The sequence below is a fragment of the Natator depressus genome, chromosome 11, assembly GCF_965152275.1.
Source record: "Natator depressus isolate rNatDep1 chromosome 11, rNatDep2.hap1, whole genome shotgun sequence".
NCBI classification, from domain to species: domain Eukaryota; kingdom Metazoa; phylum Chordata; order Testudines; family Cheloniidae; genus Natator; species Natator depressus.
In genome coordinates this window covers 65,665,012-65,689,087 of record NC_134244.1, presented here as the reverse complement: position 1 = coordinate 65,689,087, position 24,076 = coordinate 65,665,012, and the positions used below count along the sequence as shown (strand labels likewise).

Genomic DNA, 24,076 nt, shown 5'->3' with positions numbered 1-24,076 from the left:
GTTGGCCATGACTGTGGAATGGGGCCCTCAACTCCCTGGACACAGAACACAATGACAGCAGGGGGCCCCTTTCCCCTCTGAAGAGGCAAAGGTGGCATCAGGCTGGCCCCGTAGTACCTGTGTTTAGAAGGATAGGGTGGATTTGCTGTATTCTTCTTGTTCTGCTGCCCACAGAGTCCTCTGCTGAGGTGGTGTTACTAGGGCCCCCAAATCAATGGATCCTGGATCTGACACTCCATTTAGATGCATGGTGCAGCTCATTACTCTCTGGCTGTCAGCAGACTCAGGCAGATGTCCCTGCATGAATCCGCTACACTTGGGTCACATTTCAAGCTTTTCTTTGGAATCAGGAAAGCTAGGGATTTGTATTTAAATAAAAGCAGACTTTCTGATGTAATCATATGAGTCCAGGAGCTGGAGCCCTCAGCACTGGCCTATGTTTGCCTTATTCTGGCTTTGCCAGGGTCTCCTTACAAGCATCTCTGAGCCAGAGTTTTAGAGGTTTTTAGGCCTAGTAAGGTTTTCAGAAGCGACTAGGTGCCCAACTCCCACTGAAATCAATGGTAGTTAAGCCCCGAGGCACTTTTGAAAATCCCGCTAGATGCCTGTCTCCATCTTCAGGCACTTTTAAAATTTGGCCCTCTTTCTAAGTCTCATGAATCACGTGAGCTGAACACTATGCTAACTCTCTATGTTTTCCAAAATATATATCTGTCCAATGAATTGAATGTAATGTAAGTGTGTTGGCCACCTGGTGTGGGCTTTTCCCTTCTTAATTCTGATTTATAAGAAAGCAGTTGAGTTTAATTGAGAAAATAAATGGATAGCCCCTCACCTCTTCTCCCAGAAAATGCACACATCCTTGGGACAAAGAGTTTCTTGGAGGCTAAGCAGGGAGTTCCCTTGTGAAAATATTGGCAGCCCATCATGGCTTTGTCATACTGTATATAAAAAGCCAAAGCCTCAGTGGGTATAAATCAGCACAGTTCCCTAAATTGCCTTACGCTAGTTGAGGATCTGGCCCACTATATGGTATGGAATAGTATGGAATGGAAACTGAAGAATAAAGTTACATAATAAAGCAAAGAGCATAACTTTCTTTCTGGAGTTTGCTTGCATCGTTTGGAAGTTGAAAACGTCAGTGCATCAGTAATACTATTGACGGTAGTACAAGAATTAATTTTGTGATACTGAATCAATACACATTGATATCTAGAACCGTGTAGATATAGAAATAGCTGTAGATAGACTGCATGGTGTATTAAATGTAAAGCCATTAGTAATCTGTCAAGCATTCAGTAGCACTATTTGACATTTGGCGCCTTGTATAATGATGCTGTACACGTTTCTCTAGTCACCAGAGTACAAATTTTGATGGAACCCAAAGCCTGAACCTGAACTTTCTGTTACATTACCAGGCATCAGTCTGAGTTCCAGCCCTTTTGTTTAAGCACTAGCAAACAGCCCTCGGATTTTAAGCAGATGCCATAGGAAATTAGTTGAAAATTGTACAGCATACCGTTATTTTGTACAGTTAGACTTCATTTCCGTTCACTCTGCCTTTTCCGATATTTCTTCTGATTGCTGCCCAACCGACTTTGTGGAATTTGAAATGAAAAAAAGAAAAGAAAACGAAGCTGCAGGAGGGAAAGGCACATTTTTAAAACAAAAATCCAGGTGAGGCTTCAGATGAGCATATGTAAACTATTCCATGGACTGACAAGTCTGTTCTCTCTTTTGAGAAAAGCACTTGAAACTCCTTGTGTGGACAATGCTAGAGGAGGCAGTACACTTTTGTGAGAGACATGGTACCCACTGTGGGGAGATAAAGCGGCCTGGGTAGCAACGTTTGTAAACAGAATGCAGAGGAGACTTTTTTAATTTAAAGCGAAGTGATTTTGGCATGCTTACCACCATTCCTGTTATCACCAACAAATTCTGTCTTAAAATAAAAGGCAAAGCTACTGTGTGAAATCACTAGAAAATATGCTAAAGAAGGATCATGACTGAATCACACTGCCAGAGGGAAAAAACAGTTATAGCTATGGAAAAATAATCTTGACCCTTTTCATACTAAAATCCAGGTATGTGAAGTATATAAGTATATCGCAGCATGGCAGAAAGGTGATATTTGTCATCTGTGTGACAAAGACAAATTAGAATCTAGCCATTTTAGGGTGGGAATGATTTTCATGAAAATTAATGACTTGATTAGAAGGAGAAATGAAGCTTCTTCAAGGGGACATGCAAATAAAGGAGGAATCACTAAAACTGTCATCTGATGTAAAGTGAACATTAAAAAGAGAAAGATAGGATACTGTAAAAAGAAAAATTTGATATAGCAATCGTACGCTGTTAGTAAGTATAAAGGAAAGCGAGAGGGGAAGAATGGGGCTCAGTATATGTTTGACTTACAAAGTGTTTCATTTAAATAAGGACTGTGCCACTATTTCCCAGCTGAGACTGCCACAACCCTAAATAGCACAAGAATCTGAGTACTGTATAGCCATGGACAACTTGTCATCTGGTGTTTTGGACACTGAATTTTCTCTAATTGATGCAAATGTTGTTGTTTTAGTCTATTCTGGATATTTGTCTGAGCATTGTCGAAGAGATTTGCCCCTTAATATACAGGCGAGGGTAATGTAAACCAATTTGTTGCTGTAAGTCCAAGTAGCGGACAGCAGATTCAAGAGCATCGTGTCTGCAGATTGATTTCTGCTACTATTCAAAAGGATTAGACTACCATAGGGCAAACAACTGCAATTGTTATAAGGAAGAAGCACATCAGACTAAGCCAAAGAAGCATTTAACCCGCTTTCTAAATTCAGCAGTTTAGTTAAGAATAAATCTCCAGTGGCAATTAGTATTCAGTTTAAAGCACTGGAGTAAGCGTAGAGGAAAGGACAAATTTTAAGTGTGTGAAAGGGCTCATGTACAGTAAGACAGCATATTGCCATCAAAAGCGTGGTTAATTTTGTATAGGGATGTACTCTAAAAACCTGCATTATTAACTAAAATTTGGTTTGATTTGGGGGAACATCTGAAAAACTTCAGTGGTACTTGTATTTTCTTTGTGTCTAAATTGTCTGTAGGATATTTATTTCTTCTCCTCTTCCCTTTTGTCACCCTCCGCCTGGATAGACACAAACCTTTTCCAGCTGATGTTTGTGACATAGAAAACAGTCAAAAATTATTTGTTGAATATTGTCTTGTTTTCCCAAATAATGTAATGTTTGGGGAGAGGGCAACGTAACAGTTCTCTTCGTGATACATTTTGTGCACAAACCTAGTTTGTTGGGAACAAAGTAGGCCAAGTCACATGGTACCTATTAGACTCAAAATGGGGAAAAAATATATATATAATGCTAAGCTCAGCCTACAAACCAAGTATTTGGTCAAAAATGAGTTGCCAAATCAAGACACTATTCACAGTCAATTGCGTAACTGTTCATGATATGACCATCTCTAGAGCTGGCCAGAAAATGACAATTCCATTTCACGAAAACTTCTGAGGTTTCAAGTCTGTTTTTATTCTGTGTTGGAAGGAAAATTAAACTTTTCAAAATGGTCTCTTTAGAAAGTGAAAGAAAGTTGTTGAAATGTCAGTTTTTGGATTGAAAACATCAAGTTTTAATTTTTTATTTAGGTCTCTCTCTCTCTTTCTCTCTCAAATTGACAAGAGTGCACTATGGACTTCTGAAACCGTCTCATAAAACATTTAATCAAAATCGATATGTTTCCATGAAATGTTTTGTTTTTGACAAACTGGCATATTCTGATGCAAAAACTTTGGTAGAATATTTTCCAACCAGCTCTAATATTTTCTCTACTTTTTGAATGCTTTGGCAGGGAAATTGTTAACAATTTTGACGTTTAATTACCGTATTTAGACTGTAGATCTAACATGCGTTGATGAACAGGGCAGTTCACACCTCTCAGAATTATATTTTTAGACTCTCTCTCTAGAGACTCAAGCAGAGATCACTCTACTGTTTTACACTTGTTCAAAATTTTAAATGTAACTTTACAATCAGATGGGCTAGATATTTTTAAATTATATCTTAGATTCTGGAGCCTATGTTAGCCTGCTGAAAGATACCTGCTTCCTGAGCAGCGATTTGTTTGTGGGTGGAAATAATTCTCTTTTGTTTCTGATTAACTGATCTTATCTCATGTGCTTAGGAACATCTGCCCACTTTACAAGATGCCACTTCTGTATTTCTCAGTGAGACAGAAATGCTGTATTTTAACTAAGTTCTGATCCAACTAGAAAAGTCACCCAAAAATGTCTCCCAGCTTCTGCGGCTGACTGCTTGTGCTCTGACTGCCCTGTGTAGACCCTGCTGACATGCTCAAAAAGGTTCTTACTGTGAATTAATGCAGTGCTGTTTCAAGTGGGACTACATTGATGCACACTTGGTCCCTTTAGAGCATGTCAGCAGGGCAGTTAGAGTGCAACACTTTAGAGTAATCTGCAGTTCACACTCAGGTGATGTGCATTGCTGCACATTGTGTAAGCAAGCCCTTAGTCCCAAATTACTGAAACTGGTGCTGCAGGTCTTCAGCTGGATGCTAATGCTGCTGGAATCATCAGCAAAGTCCCTCCAAGCCTTCTCAATGCCTTGCAGGGAGGGGAGGGCTGTCAGGAGATGGGAAGCTATATTCCATTCAGGTGAGAAAGGGAGCCAAGCAGTTCATAGAACCATAGAATATCAGGGTTGGAAGGGACCTCAGGAGGTCATCTAGTCCAACCCCCATGACCTCCATCTCATCCTCCAGTTGGGTGGAGGAGTAGGTGTTCTGTGGAGCTAGCCAAACATTCATGAGAACAACCTCTCTGTTTTCTATGGATCTGCCCTCTTCATAGGATATAGCTCTGTACAGTCACTGACTCTTCCCCTCATGAGGTTTCCTTCCCTTTGCACTCAAGGAGTTCAAACTCTTACCGTGCTCTAAGTTTATCCCATTTATCAGGAGGAGGATGGCATGTGCCCACCCTTCCAAATACTCATCCTAGGCATGGGAAGATATAAATGAGAACTCTATCTACCACCACACACACCCTTTTTTTTTTATTTGTGCACAGCTCTGAACATTTCAGTAGTGCCAACTCTTGCAATATTATTATGAGTTCCCAAACTCATGGGATTACACAAGACTCTTGGCTGTCATTTAAAGAATACAAACAAGTTTCTAGCCCTGGTGTTGGAGGAGAAAAGCTTGATAATGTGGAGTGAGTGAACTCTAAAGGCTAAAAACAGAAAGCAAAGAAAAAGAGCTCAATGTAATTTTCTTTAAAAGTCTCGTGAGTTTTAAGCTAATCCTTATGATTCTTTGGAGCATGACTCACAATTTTTGCATGCTTGGAATTGGCAATGCTGAAAATCTTATGAAGTCCCTTCTTTTGTGGGATACTCATAGCCCAGATTTACAAACCCAAGAGGACAAAGTGGGTTGGATAAGCAATCCAAACTTGTTGGTGTCAATCCAAACCAAACCCAAACTCTTAATCACTTTATTTTAAAGCTAGGTCTGCATTCACCCAGCTAATTTGTGTGCAGTTTCCACGACAGCTTTCACAAATGCACTGAACTTTCTGCTTGCATGCGGAACAACTCAACTTGCATGTAAAATAGTAGTTTTGTGCGCACAATAAGTGGGCAATTGAATATATATTGGCACACCTATTTTCTTATTTTAAAATCTAACCCTAAGGTTTTGTTCAGTGTGACAGAGTCAAAATGGGTCCAGCTGACATGCTGGCGCTTTGAATATTGCTGTTCTCATTTGGATCAGGAGATAGTGTCCCTTAACAGATTGGTAGACAGCTCTAAAACGGAGATATTATTATTTTCCAGCAGGCTTTGAAGTCCAGGCTTTTTGATGTTGTTTAGTGGCGATTGCTGGGATTATCGTCATATCCTCCACGTATGTTTAAACATAAATTGCATTTGACTGCAGTGACACTAATTAGGGCAGAGGCGATCAAATGCAGCCCCCCTGCAGGTGAGCTCAGCCAATAAACCAGTCATGACTGACAAGGGTTTCTAGTGCTTCAGACAATTGGAATTTCATAAACTGTCCTTCACCGTCCCTCCGTCCCCTCCCCGACTCAGAGAGACGGTGACAGAGCAGGCTAGATCCAGAATCACCATCTGACAATCAGAATATCACACTGACAACCATCAGTGCTTACAACGTGCAGCTGGGACTTTGCGGCAAAGGTTTGAGATACTGACCCTATTATCCCCCAGAGGTACAGTTCCAACCTTTTTATTTCCCCTTTGTTTTAAAGAAAAAAAAATAACCTTCTTCCCTGAAATATGAAATCTCTCAGTGACATGTCTTTGAGGTGTTTGACCAAATATTGTAAAAACACAGCCAGGGCTAATAATCCTAAAAGCAACGCGTTGCATTCCTCCGACACTGGAATCATTTCACTTAGTTTACAGTACATTTGAATCACTGTGTCACTCATCCGCTCAGTTGCCATTAACTTAGCCTGGAATTTCTTCTGTCCCTGCACAGAAACAAAAGGGTCAAGTGTCTCCTTCATGCTCAGAACTGCAGCCTGAATAACAATTCTGCTCCGGGTAATTGTGATTAATTAAGCTATTCCAATCAGTCTCCATGTATTTGTTGTAATAAATAGTGAATGCATTTGTAACCTCTGTCATCTTTGTTATTAGGAAGGGAAAACAAGAGAACCCTGTTCCTTGAGACCGTGCCTCATGGGATTTCTGTGGTGTCATTGAGTAGCTTTTCTTATTGCCTGATATATTTTTCTTCTCTCTTTTTAAAGGCAGGGGGCACCCTATTAGAATGCGATGCTGAGCAGGCTCATTATTGTCAAATTAGATTCACTGACCTTCACTGCTATTTACCAGTAACAGAAAAGCAGCTTCAAGGACATTTTGCAATGGGTAAATTCACACTGAGTGCCACTCACCGACAACTGGATCTCTCATGCTTCTGCATTACTTGAATATGCAGGAATGTTTAAACCCAGTCACAAGCCTTCTGTTAATAGAGTAGTTCTTTAAATGGATCACATGCTGTACCCTCTGTACACCTCCCTCACCTCCTTGCATGCTCACACATTCTTCAGATTAGATTAACTAGACCTTCAAGGTAAGGGCAATATGGAGCACCAGTATTGGGACCAAGTGGCCTGAAAACAGGATCCATGTCCCGTGTAGGCGGGTAACTGAAGTTTGGCCTTTTCTTTTTTATGTTTTCTTGATTTAATTTTAAATAAATTAAAAACCGCGATTAATTTCTAAGCGGTAATGATGCATTTGATTCTCATAATCCAGCATCCTTTCTCCCTCTAATTGTTTGCTACTTCCAGTTGTGATTTGAAGTTTAAAATTAGACTGTAAATTAATCAGTGCCAGAACCTTGTCTTTTTACTAGTGATGTCATAATGACGAGGATAATACACTCTTATATTGTACTTTTCATCAGCACATCTCAAAGTGCTTTACAAAGTGAAGAACCTGTAAGACGTACAGCAACTAAGATGCATCCAGTCCTTGTAACAAATTCAACTAAAAAAGCTATTGATCCACAGTTCTTTATTTTGTTATTAAATGTTGACTTCTCCTATGGAAGCATTTATAGGAATGTTATTAGATATCAAGATAGAGTCCAAGAAGTAATTGGGAGTGTGTGTGTGTCCATTTACAAGGCTTAATCCTTTTCCACTGGCAGCAAAGCTATTAAGCAGCTGTTATAACTTTCAGTGCTCTACTACCTACAAACCTGTGCTCCTAATGGGGCAATTTGACCAGTGGATCTGTGTAGCCAAATAAACCACTGGGCATGTCTTTGCCTTGTCCCCAGAACTCCCCTCTATGTTGTCGGAGCACTGGGTGCAGAAGAGGGGACATATTGTCCACTCCATGGCATGTTGCCTCTGAATGAGGGATCTGTGGTGTAGAACTGTTCCAGAAATGGGAATTTTTTTCCCTGTAAAAAATTTTGGGTTTTCATTGAAAAATGAACTGTTTTTGTTTTTCAGCAAACAAAATGGAGAATCAGGTCCTACCCGTTTCTGTGTTATAAGGGGACAGGGCAAAACACTGGATTTTTAAGTTGTTTATTTCTCACCGCTACCTTAAAGAGTCCCCAGAGTTTGTATAGGGAGTCGGCCCTTTGCTATGTTTAAAGAAGTGGTATCAAGACAAAATAAAAATGAATGGGATTGAAAACCAGCTTCTGAGTGTACTTGGCACACACGTGTGCATGCGTGTGCACAAACTCTTTGTTTTTCCTCTCAACCTACAGTATATAATTTCCAGCAAAGTGTTTGCAGTTTTGTTTGAAGAGAGACAAGCTCCAGGACAAATATTACTCCCTTGATAAAACAGTCCTATTATTGGAGTCTTGGAGGAGTCACAACTAACACTGTTTCTGCTCATGGGATTTACCATTTGGAAGATATTTTATTGTTGTCTCATGACATTTCCCTGCACTTTAATGCTCATTTATGTAACTGTTTTCTTTGATTTATGACAGGTTTTCTTCATTTATAGCAGTGCCATAGATTGCGTGGCCTTACTTTCAATGGTTATAAATTCAGCAACATCACTAAAGCACAGAATGAAAAAAAAACCCACTTTTCAAACTGCCTTCTTATCACAACCACAAGCAAAACAACCCCATCTCTCTATACAAATCTACAACCAAGAATCAAAATAAGTCGGGGCACTAGGCTTGTTTGTTCGAGCCAGTACTTTTTGTTAGTGTAGAATGTAAGGAGTCCAAATCTGATGAAAGGACACAAGGGAACAAACTTGCAGCGAGGAAAACACCATTGAAAACATACTTTAAGTAGAAAATGTATCCTATCAAACTATACGCTCTAAATCCAAATTCTGCCATCCTTACTCACACTGAATAGCAGCGCATTGCTCAAACCATCCTAATGAAGTTAATGAGACTACTCAAGGAGTAATGTACTACTGAGTGGTAAGGGTTGGGGGTAGAACACCATGCCTGGTGTTTATTTCATAAAGCTGGTGACAGTGCTACCCTTCTGAACTGACCACACAGGGTCCAAGGTAATCAAACCCGTAGAGATTTATCTCAAAATTAAACACAAAAACCAAACAAAAATAGACCAACACACCTCCATGCAGAAATCAAGTACATAAGTGTCAGCCTCAGAAGAAATGTTCCAAAAACTATGAGAATAACAAACAGGGGATTTATAAATTGCTCTGATGATCCCAATTTTCCAAACCGTGTGCTTTAAGTAAGCTCCTAAATCCATATTTAGGCACCTAAATAAAACTGGTTTAATTTTCAGAGGTGCTGCATACCTGCAGCTCCCATTGACTTTGCTGGGATTTGTGGTGCTCAACATCTCTTCAAAGTGGGCTACTTTAATTGGAGTGCCTAAATATGAATTTAGGAGTTTAATTTAAAGCACTCATATTTGGAAAAAAAAATTGGCCTGTTTGTGTGTTTGTGTTTGTGTGTATGTGCATAGGCGGTGATGCAGTGAGCGCTCTGGGGCTGGAGCATCAACAGGGAAAAAATGATGGTTGCTGAGCACCCACCGGCATTCCCCCCCATCAGCGCCTCCACCTCCCCCCAGCAACTCCTGCCCAATGGCAGCCCCACCCATCAGCGCCTTCCCCTCCCTCCCAGCGTCTCCCACCCCCCCATGATCAGCTGTTCCGCAGCATGCAGGAGGTGCCGGAGGGGGAGTGAGGGCAGGGCGTGCTCGGGGTAGGGAGCAGAACGGGGTAGGAAGGGGCAGGCAGAAGTGGGGGCGGGGCAGGAAGGGGCAGGGTCAGGAAAAGGCAAGGTAGGGGTGGGGCCTTGGGGGAAGGGGTGGAGTGGAGATGGGGTCTGGGGCAGAGTGGAGGTCGGGTACCCCACGGATCATTAGAAAGTCGGTGCCTCTGTTATGTGAGTGTGAGTGCATACACATACTCTCTGTACATGTCATTGTAATTACGGTAGATGTTTTGTGTGTGTAATTATATAGATACGCACCTTAACAAGATGATACCATATGAATCACTATTTATATTTGAACTGTGAAAAAAATATAAGAAATGAGGGATTGTCTCTAATAAAACATATTTGTTAGGTTTAAAATTAGGCTACACATAATACAGAAAAAACACATTTTAGGTTTTTATACTATACATTTTAGTGCTCAGAAAAGTTAAGCTTTGCATCCTATAAAATGCAGAAATCTGCACTTTAATAATCTGTTTTTATACCTCAGTGTAATGGGGGATATTCAGAAAATAAAAGAGCCAATTAAAAGTCTTTGCATTCTTTCTCAAAAGTGATAGATAAAAAAAGCTTATTTTACACACATTACCCCAGTGCCCAAACTAGGGTCCTGATGTCATAATGCTCAGTCCTTTATCTCTGTAAGAGCTGCAGGATCAGACCCAAATTTATCTGGCCAGTCCCAATTCAGCCGTCAGAATTACCTTGGTCTTAAACGGTGCAGCCACTTGTGTTCTCAGCAATACTTAAAGGTCTAAGTAATATTTAATCAGCTGTCTTATATTATGTGAACTTTCTTGTCTATTTGGCAAGGTTTTTTCCTGTTTTTTTTTTAAGCCTGTGTGTTCATCAGTGGAAAATAAACTACAGTAGTTTAATTTCAGTTTAGGAAACCTGTGGATATTGGCAAAAAAAAAAAGGAAAAAAAGTCATATTTTGACTTCTGAGTTGCACATTCAGCTTGAGGAAGTTAGAGAGAAACATTGCTGTCAGTTAATTCTGTTTTCTCTCTTGCACAGTTGAGAAGAGGTTATCAGGCCCTGAAGGGGCTACTCTGTGCTTAAACGCTCAGTTTATTTGGTCCCTGGTGAAAAGTTGTTTGTCTTTATTTCCCACATGTTTGTCTTTAGTTCTCCTAGTTTTAGTGTTACAAAGTTGCTAGAATTTTCTTGTTATATAAAGTCATTGCTCAATCTAATTAAATATCATAGACATTTGATCCTTTTAATTATGTGACTTGTGGATTATACGGTAATTGCTAACTCCACACATTGTTGTTCTATATAATTGTACTTTGTAGGTCCCAGGGAAACATTTAATTTTTTTTTACATCACAAGTAACCATATACTTACCCTGTAATTAAATAGTAATTGCCATGCACTTAAATGGTAAATAAGTACCCACAATTACATTAATATACGCCTTGTGAAATAAAGCACTGATAACACCCCCAATCTGAGCTGCATTTTTTGCACAAGCACATGCTAAAATGTTGAGAAAGAAGACCAAAAGAAACTTTTATCATGTTTAGGGTGACCAGACAGCTAGTGTGAAAAATAGAGACAGGAGGTGGTGGTGGTGGTGGGGAGGGAGTGGGGGGTTCATAGACGCCTATACAAGACAAAGCCCCAAATATCGGGCCTGTCCCTATAAAATTGGGTCATCTGCTTCATGTCACCAATGTAGTTTAAAATATACTGAAAGTGTATGGAAATTGCAGCAAGGACCCAATTCCTCTTCCCATTGAAACTGATGGCAAAATTCCCGTTGATTTCAATGGGATCAGGATTGGGCCTGCACTGGATGAATAGAGTTCCCTGTGTTCACCCAAAATGAGTATGTTTGTACACTGTTAATTAAAATGCATTTAAGTAGAGTGAATGTGTGCAGAATTCAGGCAACCCCTCTGCAGAAAAAAGCCCCCTGGCTCTTCCAGAGACAAATAAAGCACGAATCCACAAGGAGTTTCAGTATTGTGGGAGTTGCTATGGCATTCTGTTGCTGGATTGCCAAGGCAATGCCCTGTGCAAGTTAAGCAGACACTTGGCCCTCTAGGAGAGGGGCAGCTTTACAAAGAAAGGGGGGGGGAGGAATACTTCATGTTTTCAAGCTAAGAAGCATTATTCATAAGGAAGGGAAATGATTTGATACCAACTTTACCCCAGATGTGACAGGAGTCTCTCAGTGAATCAGTTCTTGGTGTTTCTTTTTCATGTTACGCAGTTATTCATTTTGTGGCTTGTCTTCTCTTTTCGTCCCCTACCCCCAAGAAACTTGCCTGCCATTGTGCCCTGAAGAGGCAACATAAAACCTTCTCATTGTTGGGCAGGTTTTTCCTACAGCGGGTAGTGACCTCACAGAGCAGAGAGAGCCAGGATGGCAGTTGGTGTGCCTGTATATGGTGTAACGACGCTCGTGCTCTCTAAGGAGAGCTGACTTCCCAACCGATAATCCTGGGAATTATAATTGTAAAGGACTATTCTGGATGGGACAAAAATTTACCCTGATGACGTGAAGGGTGAGAGCACAGATGGAGTTAGTTCATGCTGGGAAAGCGCTCTGGTCCAGTGGATTAAGGACACTTCTGGAAGTTTTGTGGCCAGGGTTCTAGTTTGTAATCTTAGGCCAGTATTTTCAAACTTGGGTGCTGAAAGTGAGGTCCCTAGATCCATATTTCAGTACCTAAACAAAAGTGGCCAGATTTTTATAAGTACTGGACATCAGTGACTCTCACTAATCTTAGTAGGAGTTGCTGATGATCATCCTTCATTTGGGTGCCTAAATACAGATTTAGGGTTCTATCTGTAGGCATCCAGGTTTGCAAATGTAGGCTTTTACCTATACAGAGGTAAAATGGGTCTAATACTGTATGTACTTACAAGCCTTCCTCAAAAGAATCTTGCAAGTGTAAACTAAGTTAACATATGCAAAGAGAAATCTTGGCTCCAGGAATGCGGGGAGCAACCAAGATTAAAATCTTTGGCTTTTTTTTTTAATTTGCCTAATACTTGTGGCCTAGTTCCCCATTTTTGGCAGCTATCATAGTGAACTCAGCAACCCTATTCCCTTCTACTCATATGTCTACCCATTCTATTTGGCTCCCAAGGGAAAAGCCACAGTATAATTTACTTCCACGTGGTGGTGTGTCTACGGAACAGTGGGGGCCTAGTGCTTCCCTACTACTTAGTGATGGGGATGGGGAACTTGGCAGCTCCAATGCTCCCTGCCCCCATGGGCTACTCCTCCAAATACATATTATATTTTAATTGCTTTTAGTTAACATAAATAAGGATCCAGAGTGCACACCAATATTTAGAAAGCGAAAGAAAGTTTTGATTTTTTAGCCAGGAGGAGGTTTTTAGGCTACTTTGCGTTTTGTCTGCATCAATCATAAATGACAATGTGGTAGAAGATCAGTTTCACTTGGGGAATGACCTTTTGTATCGTTCTATAGATTTCTCAGCTGAAGTCCTCGGTCATGGAAAAAAATACCTGCAATATCCTGACTTGGGGAGAACATGGTGGTGAAAGAGAATAGGTGTTTAATCTTGTGTGACTAATGCTATTGATCAAATTAGGAAATATAATGACAAGGAATAATGGGAAATATAATGATGAAGAGTAACTATCCAGATCTTCTATCAGCAAGTTAAAGGTTTATTCTGTGGAGTTATCTTTCCTTTGGTTAGAAAATATTAATTGAAAGGGAAGGAATTTGAACAATTTATTAAAAAAATCTGAATTGAGGAAATCTTTAAGTACATCATTTTGTACCATCACGACCTAAGTTCTGACCTGGAAGAGGATCACCAATTCTGTGTAGAGACAGTCTGTAGGCCTCTCTAAACCAGACTCTACCAATTGATTATTTGGTTGCATGTTGCATTTGGAACTAAATGGGAGTGCTGGAGAGATTTTTATAGGAGAACTAGGTTATTTTTGTTTTTTGTTTTTGGTCTCCTGCTTATGATGAGAAAGTGTTACATCCAATCTAAGCCATGATGTGTTAGGTCTCATTACATATTTACTTATGTGTACTTAAAAGGAAGTCTTTTTCATTTTAAATTATTTTCGAATCCAGTTTCTGCGCCAGGAATTTGCCATTTTGATCACAGATGAGAGGGTATGTTGAATCATAGTCTTTTAAAGGATGATTCCATTAAACAATGGAATGGTGAAAGTGCAACTAGGGCAAAGATTGAAGACTTCTGTTAGTGTCTACATACCGTGTGTCACCTTCATCCCCATGGCATCCCACCAGCTTGGAGGCTTGTACTGTCCCTCTTGATCTAAGCAAGCAGTTTCAGGTTCACAGCAAGACCTCAAGGAGAGCCAGATGATAGAGCAGATGGCTGATGACTGGTTTGGCAAAGTTTGATGAGTGGAAATTGTTTGCTTTAATTGCTTGTCAAGTCTGGTATCTACGGTAGAGTTAAGGGTCTACTACCTAAACTTAAAACAGAACAGAACAGAATAAAGAAAAGTGGAGTGGGGGCCAAGGTAAACCAATTTACCCTCAGCCCTGGGGAGGAATAATGCTGCTGGCACAGCCTAAAGAGTCTGTACCTACTTTCTAGTGCTGTGTGCATGATTTACATCCTGCAGCACGTTTTCACTCTATGGCATTGTAACTGAAGAGGACAAAATGTGTATGATGAAACTAGATGAGAAATAATACTGGAAAAAAATAACTTAAAATGACCAGGCAACAAAGGATGACATGGTCTAATATGAGCAATTATCCTTGAAACACGGCACTATAAATCTAGTTACTAATGTGATATCATTCTGACTGATGCCCACGTGTTCACTACATCCTCTGAAATATGCTACAACATAAAATGAACAGATATTTTCAGGACATAATGCAAAGTCTGTGTATTAGCCCAGGAAAGAGTAATCACACACAGATAATCATTCTTGATTAAGATACAGTCACTCTCAATATTTATAAATACCTATTACTTCTTCATGATAATCTCCTAGGACTGAGAAATTACTTCCCCTTGAAAACTTTTTTTGTCATTTCAGAGACATCTTTGTGGTACTGAGTAAACACCCTCTGATGAGCCCTTGTTGAAAGGGAGAGAGCCCAGATGAAAGGGCTTCAGGAATAAGATTTAGAAGGAACAATGTGTCTGAAACAACATTGGGCTGTTAATTCAGAAAGTTAATTCAAGGCCTTTTATTCTTTCAGTCATGAATGACACTAACCCTACTCAAAAAACCCTAACTCCTCCTCCCGCCACCCACCCAACCAACCAAACAAACTGAAAAAACAAATCCCCACAAATTGTAAGATTTCTTTTTTCAGTTGGACAAAGGTTTAGTTTCATTTTAATGCGTCGGTACCTCATGGGTATTCGGCCCGTTTCTGATCCATTCACTCATGCTGAGTATTACCTTAATCAATTAGTAATCAAATTAAAATCAGTGACAACACTCAAATTTCTAAGAGTTTTCCTATATTCTAAAATATTACCACATAGGTTGTGAAGAATCAAGTTAGCTGGCATGACGTTGACCGTGCATTTGCAATGTTATTCTAGCTGTGTTGGTCCCAGGATACTAGAGAGACAAGGTGGGTGAGGGTAATATCTTTTATTGGACCAACTTCTGTTGGTGAGAGAGACAAGAGCCCTTCTTCAGGCCAGGGGAAGACCTGAAGCTTGTCTCTTTCACCAACAGAAGCTGGTCCGATAAAAGATGATATCTCACCCACTTTGTTTCTCATGCTTTTGCAGTCAGTGGAGATCAGAATAAATTGTGACAGCTAATCATGGGTAAACCCAGAGGCTGAAAGCGTTGCTAGCTGACATGAGGTTGTGAATACTCCTTGCCCTGGTCTGTGTTGACAGTGAAATCATATTCGGTATCAGCTTACTCCATTCTATATAGCCATATTCAAACATGGTAACAATTTGTAATGTAGAGAATTCCTTAAGGAAGGCAGCCCCACTTGTGTCAGTTGAGCTGTGTATTAGGGAGTGTAGAGAAAATTCTAATCCAATTGTCCTGTTCCCTCCATTGCCAAGCTGCCCTCTAAGTAACAATTTGTGGTCCTGTCCGCCACTTCTAACCCTCTTTCTAATTGTCTCTAATATAAAACTTTAAGCATTCCTTTAGCTAGAAATATACTTCTTCTAAGTAGAATCATCCTTCAAAAACATTAGGTTTAAACGAGAGGAAAAAAGGTTTCTGAATTCATATTAGCTTTGCTTCCTCCCAAAAGAGAGATCTACAAAAGTTTAAATTCAGTGAGACCCGTCCTTAATTAGAACATTCTTAATTGCAGGAAAAACCAGGTTTATGGTTGATTAGCTGGAAGATTCTAGGAGAGTGCAAAGTAATGAAAAGGCCAGGAGGGAGTTCCCCTCTTCTTTTTGTATATTTTACAGCAAGGGGTAATATAGGCTATTGTTAAGAGGTGAGGCTATAATGAAGGCAATGTTAAGTGCTCCAAATTTGCCAGTAATTAGTGGCTTCTTAAAGGACCCGCCGGTAATTTTTTCTGAGAGTTTTGGAAACTTGGCACCAATGCTTGCGATTGCTAATAAAACATTACTTTATCCATTCCTTCAAGAGTCCCTGACAATGTCTTGTCTATAAAAGCAAATGTAATTAAGTAAATAAATTACGGCCAGGCGTAGCATACAAATAGATTGCAACTGTGTAAGAAAGAGGCACTGTGTATTGTTTAGCTCGCCTTGTACAAAGTAAGAGAACTTGCAATTCTGTTTTCATAAACAGTCTCCTGAAATCAATGAGTCTGATGTTTTAAGCATGGTCTTGTGTATATACGGCCTGATTGACAAATCGATCGACAAATGAAAGTCGTGCTGCACTCAAGCAAAACCTCATGTAGAGAGAGACAAATGATTTTTATGCATCGTTGCCAGTGCCTTGTCATGAGATCTTTTCCCCCCTAAAAAAGTCAAACTCAATCTTTCATGATTTAAAAAGAAAGAAAGGTGGATCTCGTAGGGCTTGCCTATACATGGAACTGCTATTCCCGAATAACTCCATATAAGGATATTCTTATTCCAGAACAAGATTATTCTACTTTTGGATTCAGGAATAGGTCCATGAATAGACAAGCCCTTAGAAGGTTTGATTACAAAAATTAAAAAGATCAATTGTTGAGCTAGGAGGGTTTAAAAACAAACAGCTAGAATTAGTAGAAGACTAGTTATATTCGGTCAAAAATTGTTTCTTCATTTAAATATATATTGATCATCACTAGCGCAGGGTAAAATAATTAACTCATATTTGTTGGAATGTGTAAGTGAATTCAATTTGATCATGTTCACACTTGCTACTTGTTAGTTTTGAGTGAACATTTGAATGATTTAGTGGTGCTGGAAAAAATGGTAATGGAAAATTTAATTCCAAAGTTGCATGCATGAGTATCTATGGAAAGAGTAAGCCAAATTCACGCATATAAGTGCTATAATTGCTTGCATGCTCATCTAGTCAGAGAACAGAGACTATAGTCTGTGACCTAACTGCCCAATCACAAGGGTAAACAGCCTGAATTTTGAATATTTGTGACTAAACCTCGACTGAAAATTGTTACAGTATACGTACTGAGTAAATTGCACTAGAATCTGGGTAGGGATTGACTACCCAAAGATGCGCCACAAATGGATGGTAGGCTCTCTTGGATGATGTCACAGGGGTGGCTGGCCCTTTCAGATGATATCAGTGTTGAACATTACGTCCAACCGTACACAACTGGGACTTCATTTAAACACTCCAAAAAAACCCAAACAAACCCCACACCAATGCTTTTGTCCATTATGATCAGTAGGTGAGGAGGAAAAAACGGTGGTGGGGCAGGGACACAAAATTAATGTTAGAGATGAAGAGAAGCGATTGGGGTGGGGGTGAGAGCATGTGGGGGGTCGGAAATGACGCTCTGAACTGTCCTTTTCTCCGGAGTTCCAAGATGCCCTGTCAGCAACAATCGGTGGCTCTGTCAGCCACGTATAGCCCATTTTCTAGTGTAAAAGCTAAACTGGGAGCCAGTTAATAGACCACATTTTCTTTTTATATAAACGAAAGTGGCTGTTAGGCTATAAACTACAGCTGAAAGAGCAGCTGGGTTTCTGGAGGGTAGCAAGGAATAGTCCAGGACATCTTAAATTAAATCAATTAAAAGAAGAAGGGGTTAGCAAAATTGTACAAACCATATATATACTCCAGCTAATTGGGAGGTGGTATTTATAATCTGTCTTCTATTTTTTATCCTTTTACTAGGACCTGCTGCTCATAGGGAAAGGATACATTGCACAAAACTATCTTTAGCTGATTTTATTTTTAACTGAGACGTAGCCATACTTGAATAGCGATAAACCACACCAATGTGTCTTAATCGGATATTGGACTTCTCAGGTAGTGGGAAGCACTTAGCCTTCAACCCGATGAGAGGTATGCCTCGGTGCCGACCGTCAGGGCTTATTGCCATAATAAAAACAAATGTGAGGGAATTGCAATATGCTTGTGGATACCCTGTCTGCAGAGAAACTTATTTTTCAAAGCTGTGTTACAGGTATCCCCTTTATAGCTTGTTGATCACTCTGTCTTTTTGCTTGTCTGTCTTTACTGGAAAATGTAAGGCAATCACAGATTTTCCCTGTGCATATTGCACATACAGAAACCACTCTCCCTCGTTTTTACCAGCCTTGTGACACCTGTGGTGTGTGAATTTCTAATCAAAGCTGGAATATTCACAGCACAGAGGTGACCGAGGCAGGTACAACAGTGAGAGAAACTATCTGTTGATGATACATACATGGCAATTCTCCTCCGACTAAGGTCAGGGGCAAGTGAATTGTTCTTTTTTAACCGATGGAGGCGCTCCTACGGGGACTGCTCTTAATGTGTGATCTTTATTTTATAGCTGCTAGTCAATTTCTGGTGATGTATATAAATGTGTTTAACAATACACGGTGATGTGCTTTGAAGGGGCACTGTTATATTTATGAAATATAGATTACAAAGTTTTTGAATTGCAGGGGAAAGCTGACATATTTTGGCATAAATGTATTAACGCCCATAAGTGCTGAAGCATATATTGCACCGGCAGCCTTTAAAATATTTGCGTTATTGTTGCATTTAATTTTAAAAAGCAGTGACAGTAGATAAGTGCTAGGTATTGTTTTTGTTACAAGAACTAAAAATAGGAGAGATGGCTCATTTAATATCTTCTATAAAAGTCTGGGTTTGATGCAAACTCGGGACCAAATTCAGCAAGTTACTTAAGCATGTGCTCAAATTTAAGCGTATGAGTGCATGCTACTCACTAAAATTAGGTGCATGCTTTAGTACCTTGTTAAGTCCACTTAACTCACAGTTAAAAATGCATAGTTAAAATAGTACCATTTACTAACAGTTTAAAATACACTTCCTGACCTTTTTTTGGTGCCCCCGTTTTTGATTACATGTCGTATGTCACAAGCCACTTTGTGTTCCTTCTCCCAAAGAGCTTATTCTCCATTTGGCCTTGGCCTCTGTTCAGATCTTGAAAGACTAGTAAGAGATTCTTTCTTGAATCTCCAAAAAGACATCTGAACATGATATATGAGCATGCTTTATGAAATTTACAGTAGGCATTGCACAAAAAACACTAATGATTCTGGCTCCTAGCGGGGATTCTGACATTGTTCCAGATAAACCAGAACTCCTTTGTTATTATAAATAGGACCACCATTTTCAGTCACCACAGGGATCATTTTTTCATTGCTAGTTATATCTTCCAGTAAAAAAAAAAATTCTTATCAGATTCGTCTACTTCATTTAGGAGTTCAAGTCCCAGCAAAGGGAGAGTGGAGGCACTCTGAAGTCTTGCATCTTTAGATCTTCCCATGAAGAACTTCTTAGGATGGTTCTCATTAGGGGATTTGTCATTATTGGGAAGACAGTTCACTCCTGGAGGAGCTTCTTATCATTTAGTATTGTACCCTGCAGTGCCTCATTGCCTGGGCAGGGAGGAGAGATGCCTTGAGAACTTCATTGCTGAGAAAATCTATGAAAAGGTGTAACACTGGGGATTTCCTTTTATGGGCTTTGTTTTGTTTGCTGAGAGTAACATTTGTTTTTGAACTCCAGCTCCCTTCTGGAGCAGTACTTAAAAACTGACCTATATTGATTTGAAAAATTACCTTAAAATTATAAAACATACAGGCCAGTAATGAATATAAGGAATATACTTACTGCTCATGTTTTCTGTGTAGACATAGCCAAAGTGTATAATCAACTTCACCATTTAGTTGACAGTAGAACTTCCTGTCACCTGAACTGGAAAGATGACATCCCTCTTCTGCAGTGCTCTGGGAGGGCATGTGTGACTGGAATCCCACGGGAGCCAGCTGAGGTCACTCAATTTGGGTGAACTGCAAAGAATGGGACAGGCAATTCCCAAAGCTGGTGGATATTCCAATACTTAGATTTACCAAGCCAGCACAAAATAGCTTTTATTATACCTCACTGGTTACAAAGAAGTCAACAACACCGTTCCCTTAAAGTAACTTGGCCTCAGGCCTCCACCTAGATATCCAAGTCAAATATGATGAGGATTAATGAAAATCTGATTCATCATATGAAAAAGGTTCTACCAATCCCAAAGGACTGGACATGTTACCTCCCAGGTCAATGAATATTCCAGATCTTACACAAATACACACTTACAGTCAATTCTTATTAACTAAACTAAAATTTATTAAAAAAGAAAAGGGAGAGAGAACTGGTTAACAGATCAGTATACATACAGACATGACTCCATCTTGAGATTCAGATTCATAGAGAGATGGAGAGCTTTGTAGATACAAAGAGTTCTTTCAGAAATAGTTCAAAGGTTATAGTCCAATGTTTATATTCAGGGCAGTCCAGTCAGAACTAGGATCTCAGTTCTTATGGCTTAGGCTTCCCCTGCATGCAATCTCAAGCAGATCTGAGATAAAAAGGATTGGGACCCAAAGATCTTTTATACAATTCCAGGCCTTCTCTGACAGTTCGGAGCCCTTAGTGGAACAATAGGCACTCATGGGGACTTTGAAGTGGATCCATTTCCTAAGCATCCCGGTAATTATCCACACAGATTAACGCAAGGCAATTGCCTGTTTTTTCTACCATTCGCAGATGATTTGCTATACACTTCAAAGAGAGATGAATGCAGTGATATCCGATGTTTACAGTTCATTTACATGTTAAGATGCTCTTTTGATCTCTGAATTAACAGAATGCAGCATAGACAGGGACCATGTTGATTTCTACCAGTATATATGTAAATACACAAACACACAAACATTATCTCCTCATATGTTTTTAAGGGTTGAATTTGAGTCATTTATCCTGCAGAATGCTTATTAACCCTTTTGGTCATGTGTCACAGTGTGCTTTCCCCCACGGCCCAGAAAGAGGATATTCACTGGTAACAGCAGAAGCAAAATGGAAGCAGAAGAGGCAGCAGTCAGGCCTATGTAAAAGAAGGGGAGAGGAAGGGGAGCAAAGATGGCCTTGAGCCAGGGGCGAAAGTAAGTTAGAGGACTTACCGGTACGCCGGAGTCCTGAGCAGGGGGTGTGGCCTCAACCAGAAGAGGCGTGGCCTCAACCGGAACAGGCATGGCCTTAAATCCCCAGGAGCTTTAAATCTTGATTTAAAGGGCCAGGGCTCCAGCTGCGGTAGTGGCAGCTGGGAGCCCGGGGCCCTTTAAATCACCCCCGAGCTACCAGCTTCAGGGCTTTGGCAGCAGGGCTCCGGCGGGGATTTAAAGGGCCGGCGCAGTAGCGGTGGCTGGAGCTCTGGGGCTCTTTAAATCCCCGCCAGAGCCCCCCCACCCCTACCCCAAGGCTCGGGCAGCAGGGCTCAGGCCGGGATTTAAAGGGCCCAGGGGAGCGGGGTAGCGGCGGCTGGAGCTCCGGGGCCCTTTAAATCCCCTCTGCCGCTACCCCAGGGCTTTAAATTGCCCTCTGGGAAAGCCAGTCCTGGTACGGCGCACCGGCTCTTACCGGTACACCGTACTGGGGCGTACCGGCTTACTTTCACCCCTGCCTTGAGCACATTTGGTGTTGCTCTTGCTTTGCCCAAATTACCTTTCTAAACATTAGCAGATGAACTGGAAAATTCCCTACCTGCTTTAAAAAACAATCTTTAAAAGATGACATATTATTTAAAGTGTGCTTCATCAGAAACATAAAGAAAATCCATTTAAAAGAAAATGAATCTCACCATGTTCCTTTAACCATGTTTTGAGTGTGAAATATTCATTGTTAAGGAAGGTCACACCCGGAAAGAAATCAGCTTGACTTTCAGAATCAGGCTGAGTTTGAATTAGGTGGAAAAAACCCATCTTTTTACTTGTAAATCAACAGATTTTGTTTGGAACCACTGAAAGAAGCACACATGGGCTGGCCTGTTTGATGCCATTTCTACAGTGAGTTTTCAGAAGAGAACTACACTTCAAAAAATGTTTTTGAAGTTTTTCTGGTTTGCCTGATCCTTAACATATGTGTGTATATTTCATTATAATCATCATAGAGAAGAGAAAAGGAAATTTTCTTTGTTTATTCCTTCTGTACTTCCTACAAAAACTTGAAAGACTGGAATATCTTTCTGGAAAACTTCCTATCGTCTAACACAAGTTATTGGAGTAACTAGATGAAATTATCTGGCTTGTGTTAGAGAGGAGGCCAGAATAGATGATACTTTGGTCCCTTCTGGTCTTACAATCGTTGAAACTATGAATAGCCCTTCTAGATTTAGAAACATATTCTGGTCAATGGCAATCTCCTATGGGGTTCACTGAAACTAGGATTTTGCCCTTACTCCTTACTTATGCATTGATTTGTAATATTTCTTTCATTTCTGTTTTATAAAGCCTTTTGCTTTTTCTCTGGTTAGTACCACAACATTGTCTCCTTTGGTCATGCATATTATACCGCTGAGATTACTATGGAGAATATTTGTAGCTACCTCTCACTACTGTTGCTTGTTAGAGAGCTTATTCCTTCACTCTCCCACTTCCCTGGTCCTTCTCACACGAACAGAGAGCAACAATACCCGAAGTCCGAAGGTGCAAACAATTCGATGTTTATTGGGGTGAACTTCCAGCAAGCTTAAATACAAGTTCCTTTTTCCTTATTTTCGAATCCCAACTTACTTCCTGTTTGCCCCTAATTTATATAGTAATATTCTTAGCTATACCTTAACCAATCATTCTACTGAAATTTAACTAACCAATCCTAACATATTGTAACATGATTAGCTAACCAATTATATCCCACCACCTTAATTAGATTACACCCAGCAAAATTAATTATACAGCAGACAGAAACAATCACAGAACCAGACAGAGATTATACAGACAAACAATAGCAAAGTTGGAACTCTAATGACAAAACAATACAGAAGTGAGGATTTCACATCCCAGCTATTGATAAGTGAGTTCTTGCCAGACAGGATGCTATCAAACTAAGTTTCCTTTTACATTTTCTAGGCACTTCCCTTTCTCTGGAGGTGATAGGAATTATCAGGACAGGATTGTATTCAGGACAGGATTGTATTCCTAACAGCCCAATAGCACCTTCTTTCAATGTGACTAGTTTGGAATGTGAGGATGTGACTGTTCGCTTCCTGGCTTATGGCTGCCTCTGCTGCTTAGCCAAAGGCCTTAGCCTAAGAACAGGGCCTCAAACTGTCACAGTAAGAGAAGGCCCTTACACCAGCAGACAGTGATTTTGATTCTTTCTTTTATACCTCTAGAACTAGCCAAGTGATAAGAATACCCCTAAATTCTTAAAGTACAGGCTTTTGCAGACAGGCCTGAATATCTATATCCTAACATTGCTATTAAGGCAACTTGCAACATTTTCCTTCATGACATAATACAGAGATTAAAACAGGATTTTCATTGCAGCTGGATGTAGCTTTGCCTACAACTTTTGTTCCCCACTTTGCTTCTGTGTCTCTGATCATTATATATCATATACATATTTTTTTTTCTTTTTTGCAGTGTGCGCTGGCACTGAGAACAAGCTGAGTTCTCTGTCTGATCTGGAGCAGCAGTATCGTGCGTTGCGCAAGTACTATGAGAACTGTGAGGTAGTCATGGGCAACCTAGAAATCACCAACATTGAACACAACCGTGATCTTTCCTTCCTCAGGGTAAGCAACCTCTTTTTTCCACCTTCCCCATGGTGTGAGCGGATATTGGTGTTAGACTGCACAATAACAGAGTGTCTTGTTCGTAAGTGACGGTTCTATTCTGCTGATTGGCTGAGCCGGTCATGGAAGCAGACCATAAAAAGACACAGCAA

General features: G+C 40.2%; 1 protein-coding gene across 4 annotated transcripts in view; it reads left to right on the top strand.

Moving 5' to 3' along the window:
- ERBB4 (erb-b2 receptor tyrosine kinase 4) overlaps positions 1–24,076 on the top strand; it is a 966,448-nt gene that overhangs the window by 358,016 nt on the left and 584,356 nt on the right. For all 4 annotated transcript variants that reach the window (XM_074968100.1, XM_074968101.1, XM_074968099.1 and 1 more), the window contains exon 2: positions 23,773–23,924. In XM_074968100.1, coding sequence (XP_074824201.1) covers positions 23,773–23,924 — 152 coding nt within the window. The remainder of the gene's footprint in view (positions 1–23,772; positions 23,925–24,076) is intronic.